This window comes from Oryzias melastigma, linkage group LG1, assembly GCF_002922805.2.
Source record: "Oryzias melastigma strain HK-1 linkage group LG1, ASM292280v2, whole genome shotgun sequence".
Lineage (NCBI taxonomy): Eukaryota > Metazoa > Chordata > Actinopteri > Beloniformes > Adrianichthyidae > Oryzias > Oryzias melastigma.
Window position 1 is genome coordinate 28755306 of NC_050512.1, and position 18514 is coordinate 28773819.

General features: G+C 38.6%; 1 protein-coding gene across 4 annotated transcripts in view; it reads left to right on the forward strand.

The window, feature by feature from the left end:
• rptor (regulatory associated protein of MTOR, complex 1) overlaps positions 1 to 18514 on the forward strand; it is a 181161-nt gene that overhangs the window by 55698 nt on the left and 106949 nt on the right. For all 4 annotated transcript variants that reach the window (XM_024289363.2, XM_024289362.2, XM_024289365.2 and 1 more), the window contains exons 6-7: positions 3069 to 3215; positions 15105 to 15280. In XM_024289363.2, the coding sequence (XP_024145131.1) occupies positions 3069 to 3215; positions 15105 to 15280 (323 nt within the window). The remainder of the gene's footprint in view (positions 1 to 3068; positions 3216 to 15104; positions 15281 to 18514) is intronic.

Below are 18514 nucleotides of genomic sequence, written 5' to 3' on the forward strand. Positions count from 1 at the left end.
CAACCCCTCAAGGCGCATTCACACCAAACGTGATTTGCACGGCAGAGGCGGACAGTTTCAATGTTGTCAATGGAACAGACGCGACATGAGGCGATCTGAAATCCCGCGGCGCGATTTGAGCAGCGGGATCAGTGTGAAGGTCAGCTCCATTTGAACAAAAGGGCGCAAATTGGGCGGTGCTGGCAAAATTTAAATATCTGAAGTTTGACAAGTCGCTGCGTCGCAACTGCCAATCAGGAACTCTGCTTTGGGCACGTGACGCTTTCAGTGACTTGATCAGCCAATTCGTCGTGAAACGAGTTCGATGTGAATGCACCTTTTTAAAGTCTCTCTCAAACTATGTTTTTTATTGTTTCAAATTGTTTACAGTGGTCTTTTAATTATGATTTTGCAGTCTCTAGCCAAAAAAGAACTAAAAACTGTTGTGTTTTTAGACATATTTACTGCAGAGCAGCAGAAGCTCATTAAAAATTTGCGGGAACTGTTGGCACTGAAGTCAGTCTCCGTTAATTTCCCATCAGCCCCTTTGTTTTCACTCTATCCCATTAGCTTATAGCACCTCACAAGCCCATCCAACATCAGCATAGAAAAAAAAACCGATGGCAATCAATATCAGAGTACTGTACAGTTTTGAGCTAGATTGCAGCTCAGACAAGGAAAGATGTACATGGATCTGTTTGTCTGGAAGTGGAAGGGAGACTTTGGCGTGCCCCATGGCAGGTGCTGCATCACAAACCCGAGCTTTTCAAAAACTTCACGCTTTCATCTGCTACTGATCCAACAGGAATTGAATACTAGAACACAGTTTTTGATTTGATTTATATTATATACTTTATAATCTCCACCATAAGAAAAATTCTACAACATGTTGAATAAATAAAAACACAATTTTCATTGGAGTGGATCTTTAATGCTTTGCTATGACTTGAACATCCGTTTGAAGTAGCAAACCTTCCAGTCTCAAGGCGGACACTCTCTCACTCGGCCTCTGGATTTTTTATTATTATCATTATAACCTTTTTGACAAAGCCAGTTAGACTATTTAAAAAGATAATTCTGAATTAATTTATTTTAATTCAATAAGACTTTGGCTTTTTATTCATTTATTTTAACATATTATTGATTTATAAAAAGCATTTTAATTTAATTCCATGCTTTGTTTCTGTGTGAGTCACTGTAAATAAACAAAACAATTGGTATAAAAAAAAGAAAACCCCCCCTCCTGTTTCTACTAAACCATCACTAGGAACATTTTTTGTGGTTACAAAACCACAGTTGATAGACCACAAGACTCGGGTTAGCTGCAGAGACGAGCTCTTGGCTCCACTAAAGTGAGCAGGTTAACTCTGCTGAATCAGATAAAAATTGCTGAGTGGGTTGCCACCTTGTCTTTTTAAGGAAGCGCCCTCTCAGAATGATGATGCACCGCTGCTGCTTTTTTTTTTTCTACAGTTCACCTCCAGGCCACACAGCTTCACCCTCTTCCTGTGTTCTTTTTCCTCCGTTTGTACATCTCGGTGTTTACTTGTTCTTGTGTTGCTGTGTCACCGCATGCTCCATCATCTCAATGAAGGTTTAGTTCAGGAGGTAGCAACTTTTAATTCTAAAATATTCATTTGGTTTAGCTTCTTATTGACCAAAACCCAATGAGAGCCACAAAGTCCCACTTCACTGTTTTAGAAAACTACACTTTGTTTATGTTTTTGTGGCCATTAAGCCATTAATTTATGAAATGTAGCTTTTATATATTTACAATATTTAAATTAAATCAGTGATGTGTTTTTCTATTTGCAACTGATGTTTGTGCTGCTTTCAAAATTTAAAGAACATATAGGTAAATACAAAAAATACACATTTATTTATAAGATGCTCCTGCTGGAGTAGATTTACCTCTGTAAAAATTAAAGAAAACAAAGTCAAGCATGATATTTTCTACTATTATGACTTTGGGGCACATATATCCTTTTGCTAACAGCATAAACATAACGATATTGATGTAGAATCCAATTTTTACTAAATCTATGCATGTAAATTCAATTATATACTTTAAAGACCCACTCCAAATATATTTTGATCTGTTTTCAAGGGTTTCCTGGTCTTTTTGTCTCAAAATAAAAAAACCTAGACATAGTTTCTACGAGCAGCTTCAGAAATGCATCTCTTAGTTCTGGGCTGGATTGTTAGAATGGAGCAACTCCGCCCCTCTTCCCCTCCAAATTGCTCAGATGAGAGAGCTTGTGGCCTGTCGAGCGGATTTTCTACATCATAAATAAACTCATTTTCAAACAGCATTTTTTTTGTTCGTCAGCCCCTGACTCACAACAATTTGAATAAATAAATACTTAGAAATATATTTTGGATTTTAATTTTCTTTTTATATGTCCTCCATCATCAGAAAATGCCACAAGAACATGTTAAAAACAGTTTTCATTGGAGGGCCCCAGACGGCAACTAGACTGTTATGCATCAAGGATAAGGAAATTTGCTTTAAGTTTATTCTATTTAATAAACCACTTTTTTTCCATTAATAGTAAAAACTTACAATATAAACTTGAGTTGTAAACTCAAACATGATGGAAAAGGAAAAAAATGAAAAGGGGACAGAGAAGAAAAACTTAATAAACAAAGAAGAAAAACTTAATAAACTTTAAACTTGATAAAAATAATAAACCACTTTGACAAAAAGTTAAACCTTTTACCCTAATTTTTCTCAGTTATTCAGCATGTTAGAAAGCTAAATAAAAATGACAAAACTTAAATAGCTATAACAAACAGAGCAAAACTACAAATCAATTATTTTATTCAAATTGTTAGTTTTTTTTGTCAAAGCTAAATGGCCCCAAATGGCTTCAGGTTGCAGACCTGATTTACTTTAATTATTATCAATTTGTCAGAAAGCAAATATTTAGCAAAACATCTTAAAGCTCCACTAAAATTCCACTTTTTAGCATTTTCCTCACTTTTTGTGGAGCTAGTGCTTATTAATGATGGATCCATTAAAGGGAGCGATGTAAAGCCTTTATCTCACTCTTTTGCATTTGTCTCTTGTTGTTTTCTTCTTTTCCCAGAACTACACTCAGTACATCCCGCTGTCGATCTACGACCTCCAGACGTGGATGGGGAGCCCCTCCATCTTTGTTTACGACTGCTCCAACGCAGGAATCATCGTCAAGTCCTTCAAACAATTTGCTCTGCAGAGAGAGCAGGAGCTGGAGGTGAGGGCCGACACAAAATAAAACCTTATAAATGTCATATTTTACATTTGGAGCTGTTGAGGAGCAGGAAACGGCCACGTCCATGTCCTTTTACTGTAAGAGTTGAGGTTTTCAGCTGTAATCCTCCCCATGCAAGTGGACAATTGGATCTTCCTGACTGCGTTTTGACTTTATCCCTTCATTCTGCACACAGAAATGCACGCCCCAAATCCTTTCCAGCCCTGGTTCTGCGAGCACTTCATCTTTTTCTCCAACTTATCGTTCCAGCTCTCGGTTGAGGCGTGCTACGTGAATTCCTAATGAGAGGGCGCTGTCATTCATTTCAATTATTCATGAAGAAGTTTCAGCCAGACTGTAGATTAGGAGGAGAAGGGAAGGAGGAAGGCAGGCAGGAGATTTACAGTATGGAGCTTCTGCTCGGGTGCATTACCTTTTTTAAGTAAAGAAAAAGCCTAAAAGAACTGCTGAGTTGCTCCAATGTTTGACAAACTCTGTCAACGGCGTCTTCTTCTTCAGCTTCTCTCTCCTGCGCCAGACTGCAGAGGTCGCAGCAGGTTAGCCTCCGCCGGGCTAAAAACACAACTTCTGTTCTGCTGTTTCTAACTTTAAATGTACTCGGGATATAAAGTTTCACCATAAAGATCAAGCAGATTTATTCTCTGACCCGTTTATTATCTCAGAAGTCCTATTACTAAACTAAGTAAAAAATAAAATTCAGGAGTTCTGCTTCAATAAAAGCTGCATCACGATGAAACTTAATCTGTGTTTGTAAGCTTTAAGGAAAGACGAATATCGGAAACATGATACGGTCAGAAGATAAATGTTCACTTACTCGGATAGAATTAAGAAATTAATATAATAATTATTGTTATCTAAAGATGTATAATTGTTTATTTATTAAAAAAACTGTATTCTGAAAAAAGACTGCCGGGATAAAGAATCTAGTAGTTTATTTACATATTTATATTTGATAAAATGGCAAAATACTACTCTGAAAATGAGGATAGTATACATTATGCATAAACCAAAGAAAATACTTATGGAACTAATAGTTTTATTGTGACTAAACCACAAATGATAGTTTTAAATTGAATAATCATATTATTTACATTTTATATATTATTTATATTTAATACAACAAATATTTGTTTACTTAAAATGCAAACTGGTCTCTTGATGTTAGTTATTCACAAAAAAAACTAATATTAAATTTAAACTTTTTGTAGTTATTACATTTTGTTGACAGCATTTTTGTCCCATTTAGAATGAATCCACTTCCCTGAGTGAGTCTAAATTAAGGAGCATTTGTATTGTTTTTTTGTCGATGTGAAACCTTTAGGCTTGGATGTGGTTTTCTTCTGCTGACATATGCTGTCTGGATGAGGCTCAAACAGAAATCTGCTGAATTGTCCTTCCAGACCATATGATTCTCCTTTCATGGCAGAACATGCGGGGAATTCCAAAAGCATTTGCCGCATCATTGCACAAACATGTTCCTCCCAAAGAGGGAGCTGGAGGCTTTAGCTAAAGGACTTTTGTCAGGAAATAAACACAGGAAGTCCTTTGGGTAAACGCATGGGAAATTGCATAACATCCACAGCAATATGCCTTTTCATTTTTCCCGGCTCTGCCCTCGCCTCTCCGTCTCCCTCAGACAGGAAGTGTAGCCGGGCTGTGGAGGATTAAGTGAGCGGTGATAACTTCCGGACGCATTTTAATCCTGCGGAAGAAAATCCTTGCACTTATGTCGCCGCCTCTTCCAAATCTCTTATTCTGCACATTCACAAGTGAATCATCACTTCCCAAACATCCCTGACAACTATATTGTTCTGATTTAAGCTGTTAGATTTGAAGACCCACTCTAAAAAAAGGATGTTTTTAAAATGTTCTTTTGCCATTTTTCTCATATTTTCTCATATATATAGAAACTTAGAAACATAGACAGCATTTAAACAGAGCGCTGATGGTTAATTGGGCAATAGATTTTGGCTAAAAGATGGCATAATCATAATAAAAAGACAACTGGGAGCCCTTTTACAATAGATCAAAAGATGATTGAAAATGGACTTTAAAGGAGGATTGGTCCTTTGAGATGAAACATCTCAAAGGACCAGGGGGTTCTTCTATTCCTGATACATACAAATGCAGATGGTAAAGCAAAAGAAAGTTAAAACGAGAAATACAAAAATGACAAAAAGCAATATGATTTGATATATCATTTAGCAAACACACAAGCACTCCTACATAAAATAAAGTATGCCTCATTCCAAATGGTATTTCCCAAGATGGATATAATAATTTACTTCATTTTTAAAGGATTGTATAGTAAAATTATTGAGTAGCAACTCTCCTCAGACAGATCAATCTGGTTGAATCGTAGGAGTATAAATCGATTCAAAGAAGTTGATTAATTGTTACACCCCTAATTAGAAACAAGTATTCTTTAGATGAGGTGAAAGTTCATTCCTAAATGTTGACAGTTTTGTAGGAGAGCATAGAGCCAAAAGAAGATTGTTCCAATCATTTGGTGCTTTAGCCCAGAAGCCATTTTCCCCAATATCTGGGAGCAAATAGGAATATTTGATATAGGTGGTTCAAGTTATGACATAAACTGTATTTTAAATAAAAAGGTAAGTCAAAGTAGATGCATTTAAAATGAATTGTAGCCATCCAAATCGACTTATTTGATTAGTGAAAGCCTATCCAAACGTTCGTACAATGTGCAGTGGTGAGTTGTAGACAATGACTGTATTTATAGAACTTGACTGGAAGACCCCGCCCTCCTCATGTTCCAAATAAGAAGTACCCGCTGGTCCAAAAAAGCCAAAATCCCACAGATTTTTTTTCTTATTATATAGAAATAAGCAGCGATTACTCAGTCATTGTATTTGTCAGGATAACATATAGGATAACATATATGATTTGGCGTCTATTGATGACGCCATCAAGCAGGAGTGACAACCGAATTAGAAGACACAAGCTAAGTCCGAATTCCCCCCTACGCACTATTTAGTGTGTTCGCCATTTTCTAGTGCTGCCCGAATCTGCTATTTCCAAAATCAAGTGCACTAGAAAAATCCCAGAAGTCTTTGCGACAAACTAGCGTGCATAGGTGCTCACTAGATTATCAAGTATAGACCACAATGCACTGCGGTTGAACCATTTCGCACAAAAAACGTATTTAAATGTAATTTTTGAATAAACATCCACATTTTTACCATCAGAACACAGTCGAGTCATAAATTAACGTTGTGAAATGTTCCTATTCTTTCGATTTTGACTTTGTGAAATCTGTTACGTCATATCCAGCATTTAGAAAAACAAAAGAAAAGTAGTGAGCAATTGTCCGAATTGCCTTTAAAATCCATGGCACTATATAGTCCCGCACCATGTAGTTTTTTAAGGGTTTTTTTTTTTAGGGATTAGGGTGGGAATTCAGACAGAGCCACTATTTTTCTATAATTCTCCGCTTGGAGTTCTAAATGTAGGGGTCGGGAGAAGTCATGGGGTAGGGGAAGAACTCTGATTTGGACTAAGACTGAGAGAGACCAATCACAATTTACTGAGGTTATCTGGTTCCAACATGGTGACAGACATATCGTAGAAAACTGGTGACTGAATTGACTTAATTTGGTTGGAACCAGAAGTGTCATTTCTTAGATAAAATCTCACTCGTTTAGTCAAGTTCTCTATATACAGTCAATGGGCAACAACGAACTGGGCGTGTCCTTATCAGGACTCGTTTTATTTGCAGATTAACCAATTAAAGTGGATGAATTGAAAGGAAAGGTTTTACACTCTCCGTACTAGCTGCTCTTGTAGTCTGTTTGTGTGCTAATAAGCTGGGTGAGCATTCAAAGTAAAGAATCTTCTGCTTTATTTTTTTCCTCATCACTTCCTGTGTGCACTCAGCCAACATGCTTGGTGCATTAGCTGCAGATGTGTGTAAAAGACGTTGGCTGAGAGCTGCTGCAGTGCTCACACGCTCAGCACTCCATCCTCCCAGAGCCTCCATGTTTGTGGGTTTATGTTGCCGCCGTTTCCAGGAAGCTTTTTGTCTTCGTGTATTATTTAAGCAGATAATGAATGTATGGCTGTTAAGAAAAAAAAGTGTTTTTAAAGTTAGAATCTGATGCCGTTCATCCAATGTGAATGCTGCGCCGTTGCCTCTTGATTTCCCTACCAACTCATCGCAGTTTCGTGAATTAATGTCATTCTAAAGAAACTGAGATTTCTCACCACTGCAGCGCTTTTATCCGCAGAGAAAGAAACTGTCTCCATGATTTTCATGGTAATTTGCGAGATTGCAGTATGCTAATGTGGTAATTACAGAGGATGTTTGGCATTAATCAGGCTCTGCAGCGTCGTTGTGTTTACCATCCGGATTATCGCGGCCCTCTGTCACACGCTTTCCTCAGATTTCTTTTGAGACGACGTTGTTTGGCTGACTCAACCAGATAATTGAGACATGCACGTTACTGATTTCTGTCGCTAGAAGGGATTTGACGTCTTCATCAAACAGCCAGAGCAGACATTATGTTCTCAGAAGTTTGGCTTAGATCCAGCCACACAGCGACAATCGTGCACCTACTCTCATGTCTGAGCATTTCAAACTGCATTTGATGGCATGAAAGAGGCCGATGCACACGTTCCCATCTTTGCCACCCCTTTGTGTAAAGACCACGCTTCGGTGTTTTAATGTCATCATTTATTTATACCTGTGCAGTGCATCTTGTACAGCTATGCAGCAAATGCATCATCTAATGAGATCTGAGCTTCACCCTTTATTTAAGAGCCTTTTAATGAGGTAATGGACACGCAGAGAACACTGCGGGAAAAAAGACATTACACAATCATTAAATAATTTCCTTTTTATTGTCGTATCCTTCCAGTTGACACGGTTCAGCCTCAGGGCACAGAGAGATGTGCTTATTCAGTGTTCAAGAACAAAGCCAGCGGGTTGCGAGTCATGTAGAAAAAGTGATTGACTGTAGCTGTTATCCAAGAGCGTCTGTCACATCCTACCTGAACACAGAATTCATTTTTCGTCTCCCCGCCGCAGCCAAACTTGGGGTTATAAATTAAGTGGTATAATAATCTAGGAGGTATTTGTGTAAAGTCAGAACTCGCTGGAACAGAATTGTCTAGTCAGATACACCCCATCCATCCCCTTTCTGAACCCACTGAATCCCTTCCAGGGTCACAGGTTTGCTACTGTTGGGTGAAAGAACAGATCAACAGTCCGTTGCAGGGAATCGCAATCACTCTCATCTACATTTAGAGGCAATTTGGAATGATCAATTGACCTATGAACCATCAGGAACAGCTTTGCAACTAAAGAACACAAGCACCAAGTCACAAGAAAGGAAAAAAGTATCGATAGCTGCAATGATGGAATCCATTCGATTTCCAAACCTGCTGCATTCCTGTTTGGGGCCATAGGGAAGGTGGAGTCTACCCAGCTCCTGTAGGGGTAAAGACAGTTTAGCAGTCCATAGCAGGGCAACCTAGAGGCAAACAACCATACACACTCACATTCACAGCTAAAGTCTCGGTCACAACTTGCCTTATGGGTGGATACGGGCTGTACGGTCATGCAGGTGACCCACACAGACTTTCATTAACCGCTTGGTGAGCCTGTAGAGCGAAAATGTTCTTAGACATATTTTTCTTCAAGGTGGAAGCTTACTGCAGGCAACAGGTTGGGGCAAGCTCTTATGAAACACGCAAGGAAAAGTAAGGGTGAAGTAGGTGAGACGCAGGTGCGTCATACAGATTTTTCATACCTACCACTGCACCTACCACCGGAACTGGTGCTGTTGCAGTTATATGTGTAGTCTGTTAGAATTGAGGAAATCCGACAATCGGAGTGTAGTTTGTATCATCAATCCTACATGCTTGTGTATCTTGCTAACAACTAGAGTGTAGTGAAAAAAGACACTGTAGGACAGCATCATTCTTCGCCAGCGTATATTAGCCTTATGGATACGTCCTGACACACTTACCACACACACATTTCCCTTGAGGTCACCTGCAAGACACACCTGTGCTCCCCTTAAGATGCAGCTCCTCCTCTAGAACAGGGAAAGGGAACTCCAGGCCTCGAGGGCTGATGATTTCCTGACATCCAAATCTTACTCATGACTGATTACCTGGTTCAGGTGTGCCCAAGGAATTAAAACATGCCAGAGCAGAGTATGTTGGAAAACATGGAGGATTGCAGCCATGAAATATGTTTTTGGGCATGTTTGCAAACCTCTCACATCCTGTATAGGGTCCAGGTTTCTAAAAACATGGCCCTACTCACAGCTGATTACCTGGATCAGGTGTCTCCAGCCATTCACAGCCTGCCAGATCAGGGAATGCAGGAAAACGAGCAGGAATGTGGCCAATGGTGCCCATCCCTGTGCTATGGTGTCAATACCAGATTATTGGTCATGAAGGTGTCACAATCTGAGTGATTGGAAGGACATCACACCTTTTTATTTGGTGTGGTTGGTTCTGTACAATGAACACTACTCATGTGGGAGCAGTGCTATCTGAAATAAGTACTACAGTATTTAAGGTGAAAAAAGATTAAAAAAATAACTGGCTTTAAAAGCGTAAAACTTAGCAGAGATGGGAAAACCAGCAGCTGTGTTGTATAAAGTTTGTTGAATCAAACAGTTGGTGTGAAATAAAGCATGTTCCTTAAAAATAGCCCATCCTTTCATTTTAATCAGCCATTGAATAGCCAAATGTTACCAGTTGGAGTTTCTGGATGAAGCTTAGTTATTCTCACCCTCCATGATGAGGAGTCTTCCTTCAAGGTGACCTTCAGAATAGCTGTTTTTAGTCAAATATTTATCTATTTCTGTTTTTTTTTCAAATACATGTCTTTAAAAAGCAGCTCCAGCTTCAGGTTTATGCTAAGATGTTGGCTGTTTGGCCACTTCTTCTTCTTCTTCGTTTAATCATGTAAAGTAACCAGATGTCAGCCTGTGTTGGTCAGCAGCCATCGAGGTCTGCCAGCAGCATCGTGTGTTTGACACATTCTCCACTTTTACATGTCTTGACTTTCTTCTTATACTCCCTGTGTTGCCATGGAAACAACACTTTGCTCTCCCAAGATGTGTGTGCCTCTGTATCAACATATTTTCAGCTATTATCGCAAATAGAGTAAACCAGTTCACCTCTGATTTTTGTTGCATTTGACATTTATTGTAGTTGTTAGGAAAACCTATTAAAGTTAACAAAGTTCCTCAAGATTTTGTATTTGGGTTTTATTGATCCGTTCATGCGGAAAAACAAAACAAAATACTTGATGTCAAAAGTCTTCATCTAACATCCTCTTTATTTCATGTTTTTAGCTGCTTTTTCTTCTGTATTCGGAGCCTGCGCTGCTTAACAAAGACTGCCTGTGAGTCTGGATTAGGCATCAACTCTGAATATCTTTTGATTGATTGTAAAATCATTCTGTTTGTTTAATTATGAATATACAGGTTTTAGCCAAAATAAAAAAAACTTGAGTCGTTTTTTTAGGACACAGTTTCTGCAGTAGTTCATTAAAAATTCGTCTCTGAGTAGTAGACTGTTGAGACATAGCAACTCCGCCCCCTTTTCAAGTCACTTTTAACCAAGAGCTCTCTGTCTACACTCCCTCTAGCTTTACAGCCCCTCACAACCCAAAATAACATATCAGAGCTATCACGCCGTACAGTTTTGATCCAGATTCCAGCTCAGACGAGGAAAACGAAGACGCTCACGGATCTATTTCTCTGCTAGTGGATGTATCAAAATGGAGCGGAGCATTTTTGTCTCAAATTTAATCTTTTTCAAGCTGGACTTTTTTTGTCTGCTCCTGATTCACAATAATGTGAATAAAAATATACTCAGAGATGCAAATTTGAGTTTCATTTTCTTGATTATTATCCTACCTAGTAAAAATAATACAAAAAACACAATGTTGATTGCCTGCAACAGACTGGCGACCTGTCCGGGGTGAACCCCGCCTTCGCCCATCAGTAGCCAGGTTAGGCTCCGGCACCCCCGTGACCCCGAAAGGGAAGAAGCGGTCAAGAAGATGGATGGATGGACAATGTTGATTGGGGTGGATATTTAAAAATGGGAATCATTATTTTTTTTTATTATTATTTAAAAAGAAAAGCAAAAACTTTTTTTCCCCTTCTTTTTTCAGCACATTTTCTACACCACAAAATCTGTTTTAAATCTTTTGAAAACAGCAATTTTTTTTGGTCTACTCCTGATTCACAAAAAAAGTCTCAGAAATGCAAATACAGGCTTAATATTCTTTATAAATGTCCTCCATCATCAGAAAAAATTCCACAAAAACCTGCTTAAATATCAAAAAAAGATTTATATCAGAATGGATTCTCAAAGAGCCACTTCAATGAAAGTTTTGTGTTATTTTAAAATGCTCATCTGGCATTTTTCTCATGATGGAGGACATGTTTAAACCAATTAAATCACAGTGAATTAGGACCGAGCAGATGAAAAAAATGCAGTTTGAAAAAGCTTTCAGCTGTGATATAGAAACAGTGATGGGTGGGCCAAAGTCCCCCTCCTCCGCTCCTTTCTAATGCATCCAGTTGCAGACAAATAGATGCACGTACGTCTTCATTTTCCTCGTCTGAGCTGGCATCCGGCCCAAAACTGTGCGGCTGGATTGCTCTGCATTTTTGTTGCACCGGTAATGTTAGGTTTGGCTTGTGGGTTGCAAGAAGCTAGCAGTCAAGAGTGTAAAGGAAGGGATCATGGGAAATAAGCAGAGGATTACTTCTCCCATAATAATCACACCCAAAACTCAGGAGCGAGTTTCTGATTAAAGCAGAAACAATGTCTTAGAAAATGACACTTTTTTTTTTATTTTGGCTAAAAATTCGATTATTATATATTTTTTATTATTATAATTAAGACCACTGAGAATGATTTTACAATAGATCAAAACATGATTGGAGAGCGGCTTCAGGGTTTTGTTAATGATATTGTTATGATAACTTCAGTTAATTAATCTACCTTAGAACTTGTTAATATAGCTGAAGAGGGGCTGTTAAATGAAAGAAACATGCCTTAGTGTGAATGATGATGAAGGGAAGGAAGGAAGGCCCGGATTACTGCCTCCATTAGGACTAGCAGCTCATTAAAGTCTGCTCTGTAAGACACAGAAGCCATATTGAACCGCCAGCAAACAAATCAACAATTCAACAACACAATGAGCACATAAATAGTCAAGAGCTCCAAATATAATTAAAACTTTACATTATACAGTGTGCATGCCTCCTCCATATCTCACGTTTGCAAGTATTGACTCCCAGAATGTGAATGCAAGTCTTTAATTCTCTCTGAACAGACAAGAATCTGGTTAGCTTCACAAAACACTCGCTAAGGGCTGTTTATTCTCCAGATCCTAAAAAAATATATTTTTAATATGTACTCAAATGTTGCACATCAGTTGTTGTGTTCTGCCTGCCAGCTTGAGATCGCAAACTTGCAGAAATAATGATTTGCATCTTGTGCTGTCAGACTAGTTCTGAGCAGGAGTGGGAGAACAACAATTACTTTTATTGCTTATCCCAAGAAAAACCTACTTTTTGTTTGTCTTGAGATTTATTGAATTTTCTGCAATATCAATGTTTCATGTTTTTTTTTCTTCTTTATGTAATAAGCTCCAAACAGCCGCTTATGCAGCTTTTTATGATCTCAGCTTTCTTGTTCAGATAAACTCACTTAGAGAAATATCTTCTCTTTTGTTTGTCAAAGTAAGTAGACTCTGAGTGTGTTTTCTTTTAAATCCGACTGGCTGGCTTCTCCAAACATGGAGGCAAACCAAAATCAAACGTCATTATCATTAACAAAAAAACTTTCAATCAAATGACACAAAAAGCCCAACAAACAAATGGACAAATCCAAAAGTATATATTACATAAGGCTACCAAAACTGTTATAAGCACAATTAACCTTTGACAAGGAATAAACAAATCTCAGGCGAAAGGTGAATTAATCCAGAGAAGGGTAAATTAATCCCAGACGAGCCCCCAGTCTGCTACTGGAGGCCCCCCATCCTATCAGGAGCGCTGAACAATTTGGGAACCAATCTTCATATAGTACAGGGAAAACCAAGGAAAGACAGAAAAACTTCCACTGCAGTAGAAGACAAAAGAAAACAGAAAAACAATCCACAACTACAAATACTACAAAATGTACAGCCTCAGTCGTAACAATACGTTGTGTGAAGGAAAACCAGGAAGAACTTTGTAAAGTACCCCTTTGCTCTTTTTTATTCAACACTTCAACTTTTGATCACACGTTATTTTATTTACATGTATTACATGAACAGAGATTGAACTTTTACAGAATCCCAAAAGATTGATTCCATTTCAACTCTCCTTGAATGTCCTTATTGTGTCTTTACCATGACATATATGTTGTTTTTTCATTCAACAATCTCTTTATTTGAATGTAATAAATGTCAAATTTTGACTTCAGTTGGAGCAAACAGCTGCAAATTGCCCCGTTTGTCAAGGCACAAACACTTGTTCATATTTATTTTATGTAAAATTAAAAATATTACATCTTCTTAATATTTTGCAACCATTTAAAATGATGACAAATGTGTTGATTTTGCAATTGTAAATGTCTGCATCCTTTCCCAATCTTATCCTATTGTATCCCAAATTAGCAGAATGTTTTCTTTTTTTCTTTTTACTGATTGATGAATTAATTTGTCAAAAGGGTGCAAACGTTATACATTTTTCTTCTTTCTGTCCTCCCTTTTTTCCTTCTCATTTGAGTTTGCTACTCAAGGTGGTATTGCTTTTTTTCCTTTTATTGAATAAAAATGAAAATAACATTTAAAAGGATAAAACAACCTCTCTGTGTCTGCATGACACTTCCACCTCCATGCAATTTAATGGTTTTTACATTTTTGAAATATTTACTTTAAATACTTCCTGTGTTTGACTTTTTCAACAGATTATTTTTCAACTTATGTTCAGTTTTACTCATTTTCTTTTCAACATTTGGGATTCAGTCCAAATGTTTCTTGTGATCGCACGTTGCTGCAAAATTCCTATTATCTAACTTTTGACATAAGTTGCATCAGAAGTCACCGTTACTGCTGAGGACGTAAACAAATAGACATTTACATGTTGACGTAATTCTGCGCTGAACTGTTTTCATCTAAAACGGCTCAGCCGGGATTCCTGATGCAACTTTCACTTCACCAATTATTTCAGTTTACTTAACAAGGATTTTAGCTGAAGATTCAACCATGAGGTGAAAACGGATCAGGCTGCTGTTTAATATGAGACACAGAGATGGCAGGGGTAACTGTTGGGACTAAGTGCATTACATTGGGCTTTTTGGGGTTTCTTGCTTTAATTGTACCAGATTTCAGGCTTCTACACCCTGAAATCACTTAGAAAAAGAGTTCAGAAGTTGTTTTTCCCCGCTCTTTTATAAAAAAGAACATTCAAACTACTTACGTTGATAAATTACTGTCATCAAAGGTAGAATTAATTGTGTTTAACTTAAAAAAATAGCACAACTAACAAAATGTAGAAGAAAAAAAAAAGGATTAAATTCAGAAACGGCATCTCTTTGAGGCGTTCACACTCTCTGGGTGTCTGTGGATCATTGATAGACAGAAACAGTGACAACAAGCCGGCTTTGTCCCACTTAATTTCGAAGCAGTCAGCCAGCTGCTCCTCCGTTTGTCTTCTGTCGTTTGTTTCCTGAGAGAATAGGTCAGGTTTTGCAGCCCTTAAATAAATAGCTGTTCTTGTGACTGACACTCCTCCTGAGATTGCCCCCTGATGTTGATGCCGCATCCGCGTATTTCCCAAATTCTCCCGATAGATCTAAGAAACGTCTCCTTGTTCGGTCACGCAGGTGGCGGCCATCAATCCCAGCCACCCTCTGGCGCAGATGCCTCTGCCGCCCTCCATGAAGAACTGCATCCAGCTGGCTGCCTGTGAGGCCAGCGAGCTGCTGCCTATGAACCCTGACCTCCCGGCTGACCTCTTCACCTCCTGCCTCACCACGCCCATCACAATCGCCCTCAGATGGTAACGTATCATGTTTTCATCTCCGAATTTACACTGTAGTTGTATTCTTGCTTGTTTTACATTACTTAAGGGGGGCATACCATGCTTTTCTTTAGTCTGTCAGAGTAAACTACTGTATATATACATAAATGATCATATATTACCTTTGGAACACTAAAAGTCAACTTATTTATGAAATATGAGTTGTTTTTGTGAATTCTTTTCATAACCGGACGTAAAATGATTCGATCCATGAGGCTCTGCCTTTCACTCCATTTCATGACATCATCCTAGAGGCGTCTTCATCAGCGTGTCACCCACGAAAAAAACTCTTATGGCTTTTTTTTGCGGTGAAATTTGGTCAAAAAATGTAGATAAGACCAGATGAACATTTCCGGATTTATTCAAATGGTGAGAACATTGTTCTAATCAGCACTAGCTGTGAACGTTTCTGTTCTCTTTGAAGCATCGTGAAGCTCCACATCAAAAATCTTTTTCACACGCACCTTCCTGTCTGTGGTCAAAAATCCATGTTTAAACCAGTTCTCCCAAATTGATGCTCCCTTTCTTCACCAGGAAATAGTCTTCTCTCTTTCTCTATCAGGAAATAGTCTTCTCCCTTTCTCTATCAGGAAATAGTCTACTCCCTTTCTCTATCAGGAAATAGTCTTCTCCCTTTCTCTATCAGGAAATAGTCTACTCCCTTTCTCCACCAGGAAATAGTCTTCTCCCTTTCTCTATCAGGAAATAGTCTACTCTCTTTTTTCCACCAGGAAATAGTCCGCTCCCTTTCTCTACTCGGAAATAGTCTGCTCCTTTTTTCCACCAGAATATAGTCTGCTCCCTTTCTTCACCAGGAAATTGCTGACTCCCTTTTTCCTCCAGCTAATAGTTTGCTCCCTTTTTCCACCAGAAAGTAGTCTGCTCTCTTTCTCCACCAGGACATAGTCTGCTCTCTTTCTCCACCAGGACATAGTCTTCTCTCTTTCTCCACCAGGACATGGTCTGCTCTCTTTCTCCACCAGGACATAGTCTGCTATCTTTCTCCACCAGGACATAGTCTGCTCTCTTTTTCCACCAGGACATAGTCTGCTCTCTTTCTCCACCAGGACATAGTCTGCTCTCTTTTACCACCAGGAAATAGTCTGCCTCCCTTTTCTCCACCAGAAAATAGCCTACTCCCTTTCTGCTGCCATCTTCCCAAGATCCCTCACCTGCTTGTGCTTTTCTCGGATACGTTCAGGATCCATCCCAACACGTCGTGTACATTTCTCACCAGACATTTCTTCATGAAGTTTGAGTACTAAATCGAATGAGCGTTCCTTGACCATAGCTACACTGGATCACCACACAGACACCACGACTGTGCACGAGCCGGGGAAGCTAGCTGATCATCGCTAGAAAGTGTTTGTGTTAGCCTGGGGGTGGAGCAGACTCTTCCTGGAGGAGGCGGTTATCACCTTGTGATGTCAGCATGTGAGGACCCGCTTGAGTTGTGGGTATGGGAGGGGCTGCTGTTGAGAAGGCAGTTTTTTAGAGGACACTCACCAATGTGTGACCAGATCAAAATACCTCTATGAGGTTCTTTAGAGTGAGGAATGAACATTATAATACGCTTAAAACCTCAAAAAGTAGATTTTTCATGATATGGGCCCATTTGAAGACACTCAAAAGAAAATTGTGCTGTTAGTGTTTTTACATGTTTCTGATGATGGAGGACATATTTTTAGAAAGTTAATATCAAAATTGCATTTCTGAGTAACTACTTTTTCAAATTGTACTTTGAAAGAGCTTAATGGTGATGTAAAAACAACCCTGGGCCACAAGCTCTCTGCTCCACACTTATCAAATATATCCGTGTACGTCTTTGTTTTCCTCGTCTGAGCTGGAATCTGGCTCAAAACCGTACGGCTGGAAAGCTCCACTATTGATCACCATTTTTGTTTTACCAGCAATGTTAGGTTGGGGGTCTGTAAGCTAGCGGGACATAATGTAACTAAGAGCTCTCAACAAGGGGTGATAGGAAGAGGGGGCGGTGTTACTACAACCTAATGGTCCCACCCACAACTCAAAGGTGAATTTCTGATGAACTCTGCAGAATTATTTCCTAGAAACGTTTTTAGTTTTTTGATTTTGTCAAGAAAGGGCATCATAGTGATAATTTAAAGATCACTTTGAAAGTAGATCAAAAGATTTAACCTAATCAGAGAACTCGTGTTAGTTTGTCCTTGAAGAATCTGTCATTCATCTGTAAAGCTTCTCACCGCTCACTGAGCTCGCGTTTCTGCGTCTTGTTCAGGTAGAAAACATTTCTCTGCTCAGCATTCAACTGATGAGAAATACTCCAGCGCGATGAAAAAAAGATCATCTGCATTGATGCAGGGGTGATGAACCCCGCGGAGAACGCTTTGGTGAAATATCTGGAAGATATTCAGGCAAAATAAGGCTCGGTTGATGCAGCAGCCTGATGCAGATTAGCCGCTATGCATCATTCAGAGCGCCGCACTGATGGAGCTTCAAAGCAAACGACGGGAGCACCCTGATTTCATCAGTCAGCTGAGTGCGGGGCGGCCCTGCTGGTGGAGGCAATGCCATTCAATTGCAGGAGCGATATCACAGGGTTTTTCCATAAAATCTCCTTTGGTGTCGGTTCCTCATCCAAGATGTGGAGTCACAGCTGATACTTCAAGAGCATTAGTGCTGGTTAAAATAAAATTGATCAGGTTTAGACTATAGGTAAAATTTGGATTAATTTATATTAAATTAATCAAATCTTTGATTTTAATTTTTCAAAAATAATTTTGTGGGATTTTTCAGATAATTTCTGAAATAAGAATTCAGTATTTCTTTAATAAAAGTTTCACTCTTGTTCATTTTATCGTTTATAAAAGCAGTTTTTCGCAGACAAACAAAGCTGGTTGTAAAGATGTTGTATCACTAAAAGGCAAAATGAGACAAACTTGATGAGTTTTGGTCAAATTAGTGTTGATGTGTCATCACTTTAGGTTCCGACTGTGTTATTAAATTTCTGTCTCACTCACTAGCAGAGAAATGTTTTCCTAAGATGCAAAAAATAGGTGAACATTTTAAATTTTTTTCAAATTCTGATTTAAAAAGTAACCCCTCTATAAAATAAAATAACTAAGTATAAGTCTATTTTAGGAACTCTTTGTTATTATGGCAGGCGATAAAAGAAAAGCAACAGCTCCATTGGAGATGGCAGAAAAAAATGTTAACCTGAGAAATGTCTGTCTT